This window comes from Dermacentor silvarum, chromosome 3, assembly GCF_013339745.2.
Source record: "Dermacentor silvarum isolate Dsil-2018 chromosome 3, BIME_Dsil_1.4, whole genome shotgun sequence".
Taxonomy (NCBI): Eukaryota; Metazoa; Arthropoda; class Arachnida; order Ixodida; family Ixodidae; genus Dermacentor; species Dermacentor silvarum.
Window position 1 is genome coordinate 202,624,812 of NC_051156.1, and position 18,628 is coordinate 202,643,439.

Genomic DNA, 18,628 nt, shown 5'->3' on the forward strand with positions numbered 1-18,628 from the left:
TAGCGCGCGAGCATGGCGGCCCCACTAGCTGTATCAATAGTTAAGCATGTAAACTTTGTAATGAGGGAATAAATGTCACTTGTGTATTTCGTTACGTGATTTCTGTACCCTATAGTGCCCATACAGCCTTTAGCAGCACGCACAAGACATTGTGGCTGCGTCCCCGATACAGCCAATCAGATTTTTTTGACGATGTCTGTTCGCGTGGTGTTCTCGGCAGGCAAAACGTGGCCAAGTATTTAGAAGCTTGATATTTTTGTCTGCACTATGGCCGCTCGTTGACAAACATGCAGCTTGTATGCTGGTGGCGCTGTATGCAGCCGTGCGAGGCCCCCGCATGCATGGAAACAAATGCTAGCTTCTAGAAAAGGCTAAATGAAATGTAGAAGTTGCTGTGCAAGCTGTTTGATATTTGGTGAAGTCATCACGGGCATAAAGGCTTTACGTTCGTTTCATGTCATTTGCTATTGGTCCGACTTCACACCGATAATTCACGAGGTCGTGTCTTGCTCCGTCTAGCATTGGTGCCTTGTTTTGCAGTAACCTGCGTGGTGCAACTGAACTCGGACGATGTCATTCGTACGCTTATTACAAGATACACGATTTATATCGCTATAGTTCTACCGGGCCTTGAAACAGGAGGGCGTGCGTTCTTTTTTTTTTCTTTTATTTCCTTTTTTTTACTGGAACCTCCAGAACTTGCACTTGACGTGCGGGTTCATCGGCGTCCCCCGAAGGCACCGGAAGGCGTCGCCAAAGCCATCGCTGTTCGCCAAAGGGATGTTCACTCTGCAAGAGAACAGTGTGAACGTCTTCAACGTGCTCGCTGCCGAGCAATTACGTGATCATTACCGCTGAAGAAGCCATTGTTATGACTATCATGCTATTCTATAAGACGCTATTTATATAGTGAGCGTAGAGCAGTGCCTCTACTTCTCTGTGCGGGAACGCCCCGACGTGTCCCTATCGCGCCGAACGCTGTATGTGCGAGTGAAAGGGCGCGAGGGGCGCGTCTTTCACGGGGAGTGAACGCACGGCGGAGAACAAACGCGCGTTCTGCGCCGTGCTCGCTTAAGGGCGCAGAAGTAGGCGTCTCTTTTCTCCTTTACAATCACCATATATGTAGAGCAAACGCGCCTTCTTCGGACGCGCGAGAGGCCGTGGGGGAGGGGGAGGGAAGGGAGGCGACGTTTAGCTGCGGCACCAAGTGCCTATTTATATCAGAGGCTCCAGCAACAGTCACCAACGCCGCACGCATTTTGAGCTAACGCGGGCAAAACGCCGATGGCGTCGACAACAGTTCTGCGTGTTGTTGCTACCAAAGCCGCTCACCTTCGTATGACATTGCTGTGTTGCTATCGCATTCATTGCTTCGCCCTTAGGGCGAAACTGTGACATTTTTTTGGTATAGACAGTTCATTGGATTGTAAACTCGTACGCAGTATAGCAAACCATTTTTTTTTTTCGCGAGAGCTACAATTGGCCGCATTCTCACCGTTTCACTGTGGCCGGTGGCCGCACCGTGAGCTGAGCCGTTGCCTAGCAACCGCCGCAGCTGGCAGTGCCGCTCGCCGGGCTGCGTATACGGAAAACATATCCCACGCAGAAGGGGGGGCGCAGACCTGCACACCTATTGGCTCTCGCCGCAGGCCACTTCCGCTAGCATGGCGGCGCCCAGCGCAACGTTGGCTTCCGAGACTTGAGGTTTGGTTTACGCGAAGCGAGCGTCCGCTCTTGCGCAAGCGGATACTGCTCTCGTTTGCGCCCCGGTGCTATAGTGAACTAGTACCACAGTTGTGTTGCAGGCGTTCGCCGCTTGCATCTGGCATGACGTCAGAGGAGGAGCTGGTGAAACCGCGTTGCAACAGAGGAGAAGCCGGCGTTGCATCGTATGTATAGATGGGGCGGCTCGGTGGGATTCGTCGGCAGATATGGAAAATGAATCGGAGAGACTGAAAGAAGCCAGGCTTCGTCGTTGGAACGAAACTAAGAGGAGGCAGCGAGCCGAGGAGACGGACGAAGAACGAGCCGCACGCCTAGAGAAGCGTCGCAAGTACGAAGCGGCCAGTACGAGTGGATTCAGATGATCGAGGATAGCACCCGAAACGTGTTCAAGTCACTGGACGACAACCCCTTATCCTCCCGCCTCACCGACCATCGGGCCGTCTTTGTGACAATTGAGAAACAACAAGATGAAGAATTTCAAAATAAATGCGTTACACTTTAAAAATGTCTAGTCTTTAATGTAAACATAACTTAACGAGAGGTAACAACCAACCCTAAACACTCAGACGTACGAAGCTAAACGATAAAGGTGTAACCGTAGAGAGAACCAAGCTAAACAATAAGATTAACCGTGCCTCTCGCTACGCACACCCATGCATAACTGAGTTAAGCCGCAGCCAATTTTTTTCTGACAAACTGCCGGTCCGATCCCGCTGAAATTTCGGGAAGTGGAATTTCGGGGTGAATTTCGTTTTAGTATAGTATAAATTTTTGGGTGAGTCATATGATACGACAGCTTCAGTGCAACATAGAAGAAAGTTGGTGCTGGTTGAACATCCTGAATGGGCTGCGCCAAAACGACTAGGACAAAAAGCGGGAAAGAAAGCAGCTAGTGCTATCGTGCCTTTCATGCTTTTTGTCCTAGTCGTTTTGGCGCAGCCCATGCAAGACAGAAGAAAGTGTAAGGACAACGCACCGTGCGGTCATCGTATTTATGTTTTTGTCAGTGTTACGCTAACGCTATGATGTCCTACAGCCACGAATTTCGTTTAATGGGATTTTTGGATTCAGCACCTAGCTGATTCGCTCAGAAGAAATCACAGATGTGCATGTCTGCTGCGATGCGGAGCCTAAAAAGCAGTATTATTAGAAAAAGAAGGCGGAGCATTGATTGCGATAGCAAACTATTAGACAGCTATACGCACTCAGTTTAGTACTTTTATCAGCTGTATAAACAGCTGTAAACTTTCGCTTACTAACTAAATTAACAAGCACGGTGTCACGCGCGCACAGGCAAACATGAACACATCTCACTCGATGACCGTTGACACTCGCTGTCAGAACGCACCCGTGAAGGAGAGCGGCAGCAGCGGCGAACTAATTCCCCTTCGTGCTACCTCTCGGTTCAACGTGAACAAGGCGCGCGAGAACACAGCGCACACGAAGGCATCAGCGATATCGGGTCGGCTAGCCTTCTAAACCCACCGGAGATTACCTCCAAGACAGGCCGCGCTTAGCCGCTGCCGGAGTAGAAGCGGTGACGCGTGCTACTTCCTAGCGCGCACACACTTCCCGCCTTCCTCTCTTGCGCGTGCGAGAAGACGCAGGCGCGCGAAGCCACCATCCTTCTCGCTTCACCCTCTCATGCTTTCCCTCGAACCTACAGCACACGGCGCGCGGCCGCGATCTTATAGCAGTTGGACTTTTAACGGAACCTCACGGCGACGCCGACTGCGACGGCGGAAATTCCCCTGGGATGTCCATATAATTGCTATTGCAATAAAATGAGCGCACCATCAGTCATTTACAGCGAAAGACGGTGCCCACTGCGTTTCGCGTTAACAGTTGCAGATGGCGCCACCTTTCTGTTGCTGAGAAAATCTTGTATCACCACAGACGACGCCTACTTTTCATTTATTCTTTAGGGAACAGGGAAGTGCTACGCCAAAGCGTGGTATGGTATGTATGGTATGGTAAAAAAGGTGGCAAAAAAAAGAGAAAGAAATTACGGTGGAATGCTGGCTCAGTGGGTAATTTGAGTGCAGAATATTTGAGGTTTTAGCAATAAGGATCATTTACACGATGTTTCATTATTTACGCGACATGTAACAAATGCTTAGACATCGGTGATGTGTGATTACCGGTGGTGTGTGAGTGCAACGGTTGAGGTCTTCACATGGCGCTGCGCGTAGCCTTCGTTGGAATTCTCGCAGAAGCCCTGCAGACAACAGTAAAAAAAAAATAATAATAAAAAAAACAATTACACAGTATTCACAAGTGCTTACGCTAGAACTATTTTTTATTGCGAATAGGGCGCAGTTGCAAACAACTGCTCGTGTTCCTTTCGTTTATTTCGCATTTAGGTGAGCACTGCCGAGGAAGCGGGTGCTCGCCCTGTTTTCGAAGAAATTAAAATTCTTTCCAGCGAACGAGCAAATAAATCGCGAAATCATCGAGGTGTTTCACGTAAGAAAACTCGGAGACACGCGCGTCAGCCAGCCATCAATGTCACAAAGAAATTGCCTACTTATGAGTGTGCTTGTATAAATGCACGTAATCAGCTTTCATGGTTAATGTAGTTCTCTGCTGTTTGCGTAGCTTTAATAAAAAGTGTGTAGAACAATGCCGTGATTGTCTTTATTTTTATTCGTTTCTGTTACTTATTGTGGTCGATACATGTATAAGACGACCCTTCGGTTTTTTTTTCTCAAGTTCATTTTTTGCATGGATCCGTGACTAGCCACTGGCTAATGATCCAAACATTACTGTCTCTATAATATGTACATCTATAATAGACAATTGATTTCTTCTTCTATTCGCAGCACCTGTCGCACGAGTTATTAACTATATATCGTTCGTCGTTTTACTTTACTGTTACCATCTCCAGCCACGCCGCCGGATTTTCCGCTTCATGAGCCATATAATGCTTTCGCACTAATAAGTATAATCTGCCCAGTCTGCAGCAGCAGCAGCAGTTGCGGACAGAGTGCTCTACGGCAGCAGTCAATAGAATCGCTGTTTGTAGTCGACTGCTTCAAGCAGCGGCCCGTGCCGGATATGGTTTGCCAGAGTACACGTCGGCCCTATAGGCTGCCTTGCATTCCTGGTCGTCGTCGTCGTGCTCACCATGGCGTACGAAGTGTAGAAGAGCTGCTGCGCGGTGACGTTGGGCAGGTTGGCGAGCACGAAGTTCCCCTTGATGCCCCGCTCCTTGAGGTGCCGGGTGTACATCTGGCCGGGGCCGGAGACGTGCGAGCGAGGTTCTTTAGAAAAGTAGCACCGCGCTCTGCGCGTCCCCGTCTCCCCTTCCCTCGTGCCACACTGCGCGGCGGCCTATACTCACATTGCTCAGGAAGGCCACGGCGGCGTTGTCGCGCACGTTGGACTCGGCGGTCAGCGTGCCGTATTGCTGCGGGAGCAGTTTCGAACACAAACGCGTCGTCAGTTTCCGCTGGGCGGTGTGACATATTCAGGGGGCGGCATTCGCAAAGCTTTTCGTTCGTAAGAACTTGCACGTCATTGGCAGGTAGCCTTCGTCAACAACAACAACAACAACAACAACAACAACAACAACAACAACAACAACAACAACAACAACAACAACAACAACAACAACAACAACAACAATAATAATAATAATAATAATAATAATAATAATAATAATAATAATAATAATAATAATAATAATAATAATCACTATAAACGGGGCCGAATTCACAAATGTTTGTTTTCCTGACATCGTTTGATCATTGACCACCCGCTTTCGCTTCTATATTTCGCTCTCCCCATGGGCCGGCGGCTGTTCTTGCGAACTATTTTAGCGTCCTAAATGCCTTCCGAATATGGGCCTGTGCTTCGTGAATATGTACCTGGGATTTCTGTAAGACGCCTTTTGCTCAAGCAGCTTGATTCAACACGTGCCCGTATATTCACCAAGAATTCCGTGCGTCAGAGCGCTTCATATACGAACGGGTGCCCGGCTGATCGTGGTAACCACAGAACATAATCCCGACTGCGACCGGCCATTTCAAGGTGGGCATTTCAGCCTGTGCGCAAGGAGATATGCAGCGACGCGGCGATGGCTGTCCGGCGATGCCGTGCAGAAAGCAACTCACGGAGCTGACGAAGAGCCCGCTGAGCGAGGCGTTGTACTGCTGCGCCAGGCAAAGGCTGAAGTTGGTGTACGAGTCGCGAGTCTCGGAGCCCCACCAGTCGTGCACGGCGCCGCTCTGGACGTCGAAGAGCGAGCCCAGGCCCGTCACTGCCGACATCAGTTGCTGGGCCAGGCCGGCCAGCACGCGCGGGATGTACAGGGGCCTGCAGCACAGTATATACAGCCCACACGCACGGCAGGATGGTTATTGTACAGGCTGTCTGCTATTGTACAGACCCTCTGCACTTACCGGGACAAGCACACCAGCTTCGTGCCGGTAGTTACGATAAATCTGCTGTCGCAAGTCTTTGTTAGCAGCGAGATAAAAAAAAATAATAATAATAAAAAAAAGCGCTGGTCATAACTGGGATTGCTAACGGCGCAAAATTTTGTGAAACTGTCCCGAATTTTACGAGAACCAACCGTGTCCCAGCTTGATCCTGTCTGAACGAAGATTTGCCTCGCATTCAGGTCGGGCAAGACTCGTAGATGAATCTCACCTCATAATTAAGCGCCGTTGTGCTACAAGCAAATTGAACAAGGTGCCGCTTAGAAAAAAAATAGAAAAATTAACTTTGGCGTGATTGTTCTTTTCGTCTATTTAGGCAATGTTCCAGTGGAGAGTGTATTCGTAAAGAGTTTGTCGAGAGACGACCGAATCGATTAAGTGGCGAAAATATAATGGCGGGACTTAAGGTCAAAGTTAACTCGTGAAATATTTTTTTTACTCGTGCGTGAATATGACGAGTTCCACGATCACCTATAAAGATCGCGAAACAACAGTATTGCAGACAACAGAAACAGAAAAATGGCGGTGATTCTCGTCTTACGTCTCGGCGTTGTCAAAGCCCATCGGTTCGGCGAACATGGCCATCGGGATGTCTGCAGGCAACAATGCAGCAGCCTTGTGAGCGAGTAATTATTCCTATAGTAGTACATGCAAATTGACTCTCTTTCAGGGCACGCGTTATATGCAAACACGAGGCGTTCCCGGCGGAGGCTCCTTCATCCTCCTTGCCTTTCCTACTCTTTCATTTGCGTCGCATCGGTGCCTACACGTGTCTACCTCTCTTGTACTTACAAAGCGTGTTGTTCTGCGGGTCATAGGTCACGTGGACATCGAACACCGACCCGAACCATCTGGAAATAAAGAGAGACAAGAAAATGCGTCAGCTGAACCGCAGAGCTACTCCGCTGTAATGACCTGCATAACGTGACGATTGCTTTTGCGAGTTTCTCATCGCTTCTTATCAACCCTCCACCAACGACCTGCCGATCCTGGTGATAACGTAAGCGGAGCGCCGCTTGGGCAACTGATCAAACGATAAAATGAAGAGAAAGCGCTTATTGAACGTTTGCATTATCACGGTCGTATAATCAGTTCAACAGATTAGGTATACAGGGATTTCAGCCATAAGCTGGCAACGAATCTGCACAGTTCCCGCCGGCGCCGTTTTGACGCTAAAGTTCTCACGGCACCTGGGTTGAGTGCTTTACCGGTGTACAGCTTCTGGATACTTATGTGTGGCTAACTTTCTTTTTTTTTCTCCTTCATTATATCTGTGTCTGGGAACAGGTTGGCAGGACAACCGTCCAGAGGCTGATTTCCTTTCACTGCCGTGCTCGAGTCATCCAAGAAACAACAACACAACATCGGCAACCCCAACAACAACATCGGCAACCCCAACAACAACAACAACAACAACAACAACAACAACAACAACAACAACAACAACAACAACAACAACAACAACAACAACAACAACAACAACAACAACAACAACAACAACAACAACAACAACAAAGTGGCATTCCTCAGCCCCATGGTTGTCATTCGAAATCCTAAACGTTGCAGTATCGGAACCCTTTGCTATGTTTCATAGCCTTATGTTTCGTAACCTTAGGTTATGTTTCATAACCTTAGCGCTGTTTCATAATGGAACTTGGTTAAAAACCGGGTCTGCTAATTACGGTGGCTATCGGTATTCGTGTCAAGACCACTCACGCCGCCTGCTTAGGATTGAAGAGCAGGCGCCTGAAGCGCTGGTCGACGTGTGCAGACTTGGCGCTCATCAGGCTGCGTAGCAAGTTTCCCACGGGCACGTCGCGAACCTGTTCGGGCAGACGACAAATACATTGTTCAAGGGACACTATAAAGCAAACACTTAAATCAGTTTCGGACAGATTTCGCGGTAGCATGTTAATTATTAGAAAATAAAGTTAATATCAACGTTGTCAAGAGTTCGACTGAATACGGTCTGGTCATGTAAAATTGTTAAAAATGAAGCAGGTCAGTGAACAAGGTTAACATAAAATAAAATGACGTTTCGGAATCAGTACGGATCTCGAAATGTCATTTTATTGTTATTTTTACCGCGGTCAGTGACCTGTTTCATTCGCAAGAATAACAGCGTTCTGTTGTTTAAATTAAGCGCCGAAACCTTATGTCGAAACGTGAGCGTGACGTCATGAATTTCGAAGTATTTTTCTTTTCCGCATTTCGGTGATTCATGCTCTGTAATTTTTTAACTTGACAGGGTCTGCGTTTGGGTCTCTCTTTTTTAATAGGGTGCAGTCAACATTTACCGGTAAGGAAACTTCGCTAAGCCTAAGCAGACACTGTCGGAATGAATGACGTCACGGTGAGACGGCGCGGGAATTTCGAGTCGGCGTTGCCACCCCATTTCCATTCCTGCGTCCTTTCTGGCTTACGAAGCCTGTATATACTCTCACGTGAACAGTGACTGTTTTGATATTGTTGAAGGGAGATTTAGTGATACATCTCAAATAATGTTTCTCTTTAATGTACCTTTTAGTCGTCAGTTAATTTTCGTTCAGCTAAACTAAGCATGACATACGTATTCGTATAATAGTCAATTGGCACATCTCTGGTCGCTATCAGTGTCATCAAAAACACACTTAGAGGTCACTTATGCGCTCTCTAGCTCATATAGGTGCGCGTACTATACGAGTTGAGACGACGTTACAAGTAAAATTGTGGTGAATGTGCCTGCACAGATCATTTAGCCATAGGTCGACTACCGACTTTCCTATTAAAACACACCAGAAATGCAGAAACAGTCTCATTTGCCAACTGTTCCTAGTTAAATAAATTTATTTTGAATTTAAGACGGAGTTTATACCGGGTGTTCAAAATTGAGCTTTACGAAATTTTTAAAAATCACCCGTGGCAGGTAGCAGAATTCTTACCGTTGAGTTGGGTTATTCGATGAGGAGGACATTAGTAGCACGATAAATCGAAACACATTGTCAACTAATTAACAAAAACGGGCTAATGAAGTTCTTAGTTAATTAATTTACGGCACGTATTGCAATTTACGAATTGTAGGCGTTGAGTTTGCAAGACGCGTCCACTTGAAATGGTTTTCCAGGATGACACCAGTTTCGAGATATTATTTCCCAAAGTGTGGGACGGAATACATTGGCGTTCCAGATACTTTTGTGCTCTAATGTATGAAACAGCATTTTGGTAAAAAAAAAAACTATGTGGAACAACAGTGCATTTTTAGGGCGAGCTTGATGGCGCATATCTCCAAACTGGTGTCATTCTGGAAATTCGTTCCTGACAAGAAAATACGCCTGACAAGCTCACCGGCGACAATTCGTAAATTGCAATATATGTCGTAAAGTAATTGAGTAGGAAGTTCATTAGTGAATTTTGTTAATTAGTTGAATATGTGTTTCGATTTCTCATGTTACTAATGTCTGCCTCATCGAATAACCCAGCTCAATGACGAGAATTATGCTACCTGTCACGAGCGATTTGTAAAAATTCCGTAAAAGTTCAAAATGAACACATTGTATATTCCTACGGCTGGAAGGATAAATTTGGGGCCCTATAACGTAAATCTATCCCAATCTGTTTTTGTTCCAATTTCCTGACGTCAAATTTACGTAACCGCCGACGCAAGCATCACGCAGTCACCCGCAGCCTTGTTTGAACAGTCCAATGAACCACTCTCCTCGTTTATAGGAGGTCAGTTACGTTTGCTTTCAAAGCGAATAGCAATGACTACCTTGACAGATTTTAATGCGAAAGCACTGTATGCCCCATTACGCGAAAATCCGTCGTATAGTCGGCGGCGTGACCGAATGATGGTACCAAAAATGGCCCACGGCGCAAGGAGTAAAAACACAAAAATATGCTCGGGTTGACGTCACATTTCTCAGGGAGGTTCCCGTAAACAAAGTAAACTAATGGCTTTGAAAAGAAAATTGTGCACTCTTTGGTCTGCGTGGGAATCGAAACCGGGCCACCGGGGTCAACCTTCCCCGAAGCCACGGCGGCTCCGCGGTTCTGGTTGACTAAAGGTGTGCCTAGTGGTTTCGTCATTGTACACGTGACGGCGCAGCCAATGGGGAGGAGGTGGCGCCACGTCATGAGAGTATTTGTCCTTACTGAGGCACAGTTAGAACGCAGGCGAGAGCTTCCGCGGAGAAGGCACGCGCGGGGAAAAAAGAGATAAAAAAAAGCATTTCACCAACGGGACTATATTCATTTCGCATTCCCCACACGTAAACAATCTTAAGTGTATCTGGCGAATTTTTTTCTTATACAATGGGCAGAAAAGAGGTGTGAAGAGCACGCAGAAGTAGAGAGGGTTTCGGTGGGTCGAGATAGAGGCAGGGTAAAGTAGATAACCGGATAGGAGGTATAGCGCCGGCGTCGGCGATTGGCCCGCTTCTTCTTGTTTAGATTTCGGTGGCTAGTAAACAATCGCGGCATTGTGCAACGGAAAGGTAAAAATGCAGCTAAAATGGATCATCAGCGAATAAGAGTTGGCAAAGCGATGTCGTGTACCTGGCTCAAAAACGCTCGATAACGTTATAATGCCGCAGGAGAATTTGTATTATACGCAAATCCATTCTCCCTGGCAGATCCGGGTAGCCAGTGCCAGGGCGATCGGCGGGCAGCCATGTTCTATTCATTTCAGAACGGGGGTACTCTCCGGCTATTCCGAGTTTTGTTCGGCATATTAATGCATCTTTAATGCGTAGACGTCCCCTTTGACGTGGTGAGATTTCACGGTTTTGTGACGTCGCGTGACAGACACGCGAAGTGGACTCTAGCCCGGAAACTTTTGACTAATAGCGTAGGGCTGATGGCGGAAAACGCGTAGAATCGGAAATAACCATTTTTCTTTGTTTGATCTCATCATGCATAATCAGTGTGCACACGTCGTATCAGATTAGGAGCTTTCGTGGTTTTCCTGACGCAGTGTGACAACCAAGCGAAGTGGGGACTACACGAATAATTTTTTTGACCAATTGCAAAGGGCTGATTGCAGAAATGGAACAGAAAAGTGTGGAATAGATTTACATTATAACGTTGAATTATCGAACGGTGAAAATATTTAGAAAATTTGCTGAACATGCCATAATTTCCAGGTTCCGGTATTATAAAATCTGATTTCATTGTAGTTAGAGTTGTAAACATATTGCTTTACTTAAGGTTTCTTTTTTAATTTCTCGCAATCTCCGTACAGAATTTATGGCCTAAAATAACGAATAAATATATCACCGTTTCGCCATAAGGACGAATAGATGAATGCGATAGCAACATGTTGGAATATTACACGAAGTGTGAGGCTCGTAGCTGTAGTGGCAGTATGAATTGAACGTAAGCTGACTGCGCAAAAACGAGCTGTCGTGCTAGGGTTCCTCAGTTTGAATCCCGCCATCGGGCAATTTCAGATATTTTTATTAATTAAAGCCAACGCCTTTCTTACCGAGTTTACTATGACTTCTCGGTATCGGGTGTATCAAACCTCTTTCCGGGGCCGATCACTGAGGTTGCGCCAAGGAGGTTTAAAAAAGGTAGCGCATAACCGCGCCAATAAAATTGCATCATTTTCAAGTTTGAGCTCTGTTACTGTTTCGCACTTTTGATATTTATATCCGAGAAGATTTAAGATAAAAGGCATGCGCGCTCTTGGGGTTTTCGTTTCATGGCATTTGTTTGTGGGCTGCCATTCTCAAAATTCTGAGGAACAATTTTGGCAAGAATGTAGGACCTGGTATGACCAACTTTAGTGACAGAATAGTGTGGCAATATACCCCGCATTTACCGCATGTCATCCAGCATGGCATGGCATATAGCATACACTATATAGGAGGCTATGCATACACATACCTAAATACTGTATACGGAACCTCGTGGTGACGCCAACAGCAAATATTGTCTTAGTGTCCATACGATTTTATCGAAAAAAAATAAGGAACGATGAAGATATATTTATTGCACACAGAACTGTTCTACATAAAGGAGGAAGACATATAAAACGTCCACGCTACGTCAGTTTGATTGTGGTTGTAGCCAATCGTTTCGGCAGGGCCACGAGAAGCCACTTTGTGTAACCTACATAGTTTCTCAAGTTACCTACGTAGATTATTTTAAAGGATATTTTTAAAAATCTTAATACCTCGCAAAAAGGCTTACGCAACGTAATGCAATTGTACATTTCGCACGAACCTTTTATCGCATTTACACTTCAGAACGCAGTTTCACGCGAAAGGCGAAGCATCGATTGCGATAGCAAATTTGTAGACATGTAGCTTTACGAAGTAAGGATGGTATTTGTAAGGGCCGTGTAAACTTGTAAACATTCGCTTAAAAATTCGAGAACGCTTAAAGGGGCCAAGACACCAAATTCTTGAGCTTAACTTATGCATGTATGTTAAACCTTAAAGTGCCCCACAGCAAGCTGGCAAAAGTTGAGTGCATTCGGTGCAGAAAATAATTTGTATTTGAATTTTTAAATGTCGCAGTTGAACTGTAAAGCAGTCTGGCGACACACAGTGGCTGACGAAATAGACACCCCCACAAACGGCTCCCTCGGGTAACAGAAGCCGGTATCGAAGTCCATGCTTTTGTATACTGCACGCACCGGAAGTGATTGCAGGAGCTCGAAATACGCCATGGCTGCCATGCGTCGCTTCGTTTTTGCATGTGCGTTTCGGGGCATCTCTGTGGTTTACTACTGCTTTTCATCGCGCAAGTGAAGGAATTGCATGCACAATTAAGCGGCGACGCCGTTCCTACGCCGCTGGGTGCTAGAGCTTGTGGAGAAAGACCTCCGACGTGGTCTCGAACTGTTTCAAAGCAGCTAGACGACACAGAGGTGACCTCCGTGCTGCCTCTCGATTCAACGCGACGACAACGGCAGAAATGCGCCTGGACAGTCCATACAAATGTTATCGCACGCACGCACGCACGCACGCACACATACAAACACACACGCAGACACGCAGACACGCACACACACACACACACACACACACACACACACACACACACACACACACACACACACACACACACACACACACACACACACACACACACACACACACACACACACACACACACACACACACACACACACACACACACACACACACACACACACACACACACACACACACACACACACACACACACACACACACACGCACGCACGCACGCACGCACGCACGCACGCACGCACGCACGCACGCACGCACGCACGCACGCACGCACGCACCACGCACCACACACACACACACACACACACACACACACACACACACGCGCGCACACACGCACACGCACGCAGACACGCAGACACGCACACGCACACGTGCGCGCACACACACACTACTGCTAATAGTCGAGACACAGAATACTTGCCGACTCGTAGAACACGTTTCGCTCCTCCTCACTCATCACCCAGGCAGGGAAGAACTCGACGAAGTCGAGGCGCTTCAACTGCGGGAAAGACAACATTTCCTCAACTGAGAACCGATGTCACGGAGCACCATACAAACAGGCCGTCACCTTCGTATACACAAACAATTTACGGTATGTCCCTTTCAAAGCTTTACGACGTCGGCCTATCTGTTCACTAGGCTCACTCGCTTTCACCTGCACGTGCTATACGCACGTGGGAAGCCGCTAGGAACAAAAATTTACGCTATTTCGTGCTACGCGGAGAAGCTGATATAAATTTATGCTCCGGCTCACCAACAGCGTACAGGGCAGTGAAATATTAATTAGCCAACCAGGAGGAGGGGGAGGGCAGGGCCACCACCACATTGACGGACCATCGCCGATGGCACTTGAGCAAAGTTGTGTGGATACGGGCGCAGGGACCCGCATTCATCGAGTGCGCTTCGTATGCTAGGGAGTTTCGTAGAACAGGCACCGATCAATCGTGAAAGTGACCTCAGTATGAGCGAACGTAACCGGTCGACGACAGCCATTTCTAACAGAATAGGGGCCGAATTTGCTAAGCTTACAGTTCGCCGCAAAATGTGTTTGCGATTGACAGGCCACCTTATCATATTATTTGTCAGATATCACCACTGAGTGGCATCTGCTCTTATACGAACTATTCTAGCGTAGGGAATATATTTTGCGAACACCGGCCTAGATCTAACCGACGGACAGCCTTGCGAGTTCGCCGCAAGGACTCCGTGCCCAGCAAAAAGAAATGTATTCCGTGCATGCACTCAAACCTTGTCCAGCGCCCTGGGCGCGTCCTTGGAGTTGAGCCAGGCAACGTCCTCAAGGGAGGCGGCCAGCAGGTCCTTCATCTTGCTGAGCGAGGCGCGCAGCTGCAGCACGTTGTGTTCCTTGACGAAGACGTCGTGGTACATGCCGAGGAAGGCGAACGGCATCGCGTCCTCGGCGGCGCGCAGGCAGAGGCGCCAGCGCGGAAGCTGGTCCGGTGTGCGGCCAGTCAGCAACCTGCCCAGGAGACCGGCCACCGCACCCTCGCTGTTCGGTGGTAGCAGTGGCGAGAACACCAGCAACGCCTTGAGGCCCAAGTAGTTCACGATGGTGCGCCTGTGCAGACAAGGGGACGCACCACCGTTCCCGTTGGCGAACAACGGTTGTCAACTATCGCGTGCAAAGCGCGCCTATACCGACTAGACAATCGCAGCGGAGAACACAGACTCTGGCATCGCGCTTCACCGCCTGACACGCTGAGACGGCCCTGACACTCCCTACGACGCTTGAACTAAAAGCACAAGGGTACGTTACAGAACTTGGTAGCTCGGATAGTTGGCTCATGATTCACCACGGCGCTCAAAGTCGGGCGACGTGTAGAGATATCAGTAGCCATGGATTAGCCAAGTGAGTTTTGCAGAAACCCGCAAGGTGGATGAAGATTCACGAAAGCCAAGTTGACAATCGCTTGAAAGTAACGCGAAGTTAGAAACCCGGCGTTTGAGTGACCTCTGTAGTCTTCGTCCTTCGTAATGTACGGTCATCGGTCAGGAGAACAATAAAAAACTGTCGTAGTTTCACCCGAAAGGCGAAGCATCAATTGCGATAGCAAATTAGTAGAGAGCTATACGGAGTAAGGATAGTAGTTTTATCAGCTGTATAAACTTGTATATGCAGCAGCACCAGCAACGCGCAGAACTGTTGTCGACGCCGTCGGCGTTTTGGCCGCGTTCGCACCGAACTGCGCGTGGCGTTTTTATATAAATACGCATTTGTGCCGCGCTACTATATAAATACGCATTTGGTGCCGCAGCTAAACGTCGCCTCCCCCTCCCTCTCTCCCTCCCGTCCCCCACAGTCTTTCGCGCGACGGAAAAGTCGCGTTTGCTCTCTATATATGGAAAGGAGGAAAGAGACGCTTAATTCTGCAGCCCTTCAGAGAGCACGGCGCAGAACGTGCGTTTGTTCTCCGCCGTGCGTTCGCTCCCCGTGAAAGCGCGCGTCCCTCGCGCCTTTTCACTCGCACATACAGCGTCCGGAGCGCGGCGAAGATTTCATCGCGTTGACGTCATACGGAACCTCACGGCGACGGCGATGACGACGGCGACGCCGACGGCAGAAATCCGCTTTGGAGTGTCCATATAATTGCTATCGCAATAAAAACGTGGGCAGCTTGCACCAGTGGTGCAAGGCTAGAGTAGACAGCGGAGCTGGTGATCGACCTAGCTTCTTCCGCGTTTTACTAGACTTGGCTAAGTTTTGTCAGGATATGCTAAGTGCTGCTAGGCACGGTATTCCGAATCGGCTCGCCGCCGACGCGCAGATTTTCGCTTGGGCGCGCGACGCGCTTTAAGATGAGCGGCTTCTTCTTCGGGTGTCCGGATGTTCTTTGGTCGTCCCATGCCAAGGGTACGTGTTCGGCGCGAACGCGGAGATACGAGGATACGCGAACGGCGTCGGCAGCAGCTCTGCGCGTTGCCTCGCTGGTGCTGCTACAATTTCTTTCTCTCTCTCTCGCTCTCATTTTCTCTTTCTCTCTCCCGAGCATAGCACGCCACGCGCATGCTCTCCTTCCCTCTCCTTAACGTCCCATGTCAAGGCAACATGTGCAAGGCACGGAGAGGAGGCGATGCACACGCCGCTCCGCGAGGTAGTTGCTAGGCAACCCAGGTAGCTCATCACTCAGCGATGTCCTTTTCGGTCGACGAGCACGGTTTTATGGATAGCATAAACAGCTTCGCTGTTAAAAGCGCTTCGTACTACCTAACGCAAGAATGACAACGTAATAGTGATTGCCGATAGCGGCTGGTTGACCTTTATTTTATTGTATTTTGTATTACCGATAGACGGTACATGTGTTTTTCTCAGCGTAAATTAGATAAAAGTTTTGTTCTAGGTATACAACTGCTTGCACCGCATAATCCGTTTTGCAAAATAGTTAGATTTAAAATATATATATGGAGAATATTCCACGTAGGCAACGTGAGAAACTATCTAGGCTATACAATGTGGTTTCTCGTGGCCCTGCCGAACAATTGGCTCGAATGACGGTATAAATGACGTATGTCCAGAACTGTCTTTCTGCTTTATATAAATGCGTCCATTTACATGAATCATCTTGTTTTAATGCGTACGCATTCTGTGGCGAGTACCCGAGCAAAATCTGTCCATCACGCGAAATGTGTAATGCCTTGTATCTGCACAAAAATGCGTAAATTGCGAAGTTGAGACATTTATTCGTTAGAATAGGATAAATGTACCCGATCCGTAGCTTTATCATCATCATCAGCCTATATTTGTGTCCACTGCAGCACGAAGGGCTCTCCCTGCGATCTCCAATTACCCCTGCCTTGCGCTAGCTGATTCCAACTTGCGCCTGCAAATTTCCTAACTTCATCACCCCACCTAGTTTTCTGCCGTCCACGACTGCGCTTCCGTTCTCTTGGTATCCATTCTGTAACTCTAATGGTACACCGGTTATCCATCCTGCCCAGCTATATTATTGCGATAGCAATTATATGGACACTTCAACCGGATTTCTACCGTCGGCGTCGCTGTCGTCGTAGCCGTGAGGTTCCGTATAGACTCCAAGGGCGATAAAATCGTCGCCGCGCGCCGTATGCGCGAGTGAAAGCGCGTGGGGGACGCGCGCTATCACGGAGAGCCAACGCACGACAGAAAGCAAACGCGACCGTCGCGCGAAAGGACGGGTAGGGAGGCGGGGCGACGCTGTGCTACGGCACCAAATGCGTATCTTGCAACCGAGCGCAAGGGGAACTGGCAACGCAATCTCCCACGCGAAAGCAAAAAAGCGGGAAGGCAGCGCGGGAGGGAGTGGAGGGGGGGAAGCAGCTTTTACTCTGCCAACAAATACGCTTGCACTGGCTGTGGTGGCGGTCGCCCGCACCGTCTCTTATCTCCACATGGCTCTGACCTTTGTATGCGCTGTGCATTCGCCGCTCAGTTTCCGTTGCAGCGATAGACCGCACGATTCTGCGCCCGCTGCAGCAGATGCGCTTGCTGCCAGCGTTTTGACAGTCGTAGTCTGCGGTCATTCAGTGTGATCTATTCATGTTTGCTTGTGCGCGATGACACCACGCTTGTCAACTCAGTTAGAAAGCGAATGTGTCCAAGTTTATGCAGCCGATAAAACTACTATCCCTACTCCGAATAGCTCTCTACCAATTTGCTATCGCAATTGATGCTTCGCCTTTCGGGCGAAACTGCGACATTTTTAGATTGCTTTTTTAAACGCGAAGCATTTCTTGGCGGACATTTGCAACTTTTACAGTATCTATCTATCTATCTATCTATCTATCTATCTATCTATCTATCTATCTATCTATCTATCTATCTATCTATCTATCTATCTATCTATCTATCTATCTATCTATCTATCTATCTATCTATCTATCTATCTATCTATCTATCTATCTATCTATCTATCTATCTATCTATCTATCTATCTATCTATCTATCCAGCCGCCTACGTCTTGGTGTTCTCATGGTCGTATCGTTAACTTGGTATTTACCAAAATTGGCATACTATTACAAGAGTGTATTACGAACATAAATGATAGGTCATGACATGAATATCATGATATGTGTGTCATGTAGGTCATGAAACAGCTGCACACGTCTGTGGCTCTCATGGTCGTTTCGTTAATTTGGTAGGTACCAAAATTGGCATACTATGACAAGAGTGTACGGCGAACATAAGTGATAGGTCATGACATAAATGACCTACATGACTACATGACATGCCTGTCATGTAGGTCATAAAACAGCCGCCTAAAATGACAATGACCCATCGAAAAAATATTAACACTCAAAAATCATTGTAATGGCTTCAGACGTGGGTACTAAGTGAAGGAAACACTAAAGGATGGTGGTAGAAGCCATAGTCATGAGCATGACTCCGCAAAAATGACAGTTACTCAGCAAAAAAGATTAACACTCAAGAACCAATTAAGTGGGTTCTGACGTGGGTACAAAGTGAAGGAAACACTAAAGGATGA

General features: G+C 47.7%; 1 protein-coding gene across 1 annotated transcript in view; it reads right to left on the reverse strand.

The window, feature by feature from the left end:
- Positions 1-656: 656 nt before the first annotated feature.
- Positions 657-18,628, reverse strand: part of LOC119444178 (neprilysin-1-like) — an 80,653-nt gene continuing 62,681 nt past the window's right edge. Inside the window, exons 15-24 of the mRNA XM_037708625.2 lie at positions 14,396-14,726; positions 13,569-13,646; positions 7,884-7,990; positions 6,960-7,018; positions 6,709-6,760; positions 5,841-6,042; positions 5,069-5,134; positions 4,852-4,956; positions 3,867-3,943; positions 657-789 (exon numbers count right to left, since the gene is read on the reverse strand). Of these exons, the coding sequence (XP_037564553.2) occupies positions 681-789; positions 3,867-3,943; positions 4,852-4,956; positions 5,069-5,134; positions 5,841-6,042; positions 6,709-6,760; positions 6,960-7,018; positions 7,884-7,990; positions 13,569-13,646; positions 14,396-14,726 (1,186 nt within the window). The 3' untranslated portion in view covers positions 657-680. The remainder of the gene's footprint in view (positions 790-3,866; positions 3,944-4,851; positions 4,957-5,068; positions 5,135-5,840; positions 6,043-6,708; positions 6,761-6,959; positions 7,019-7,883; positions 7,991-13,568; positions 13,647-14,395; positions 14,727-18,628) is intronic.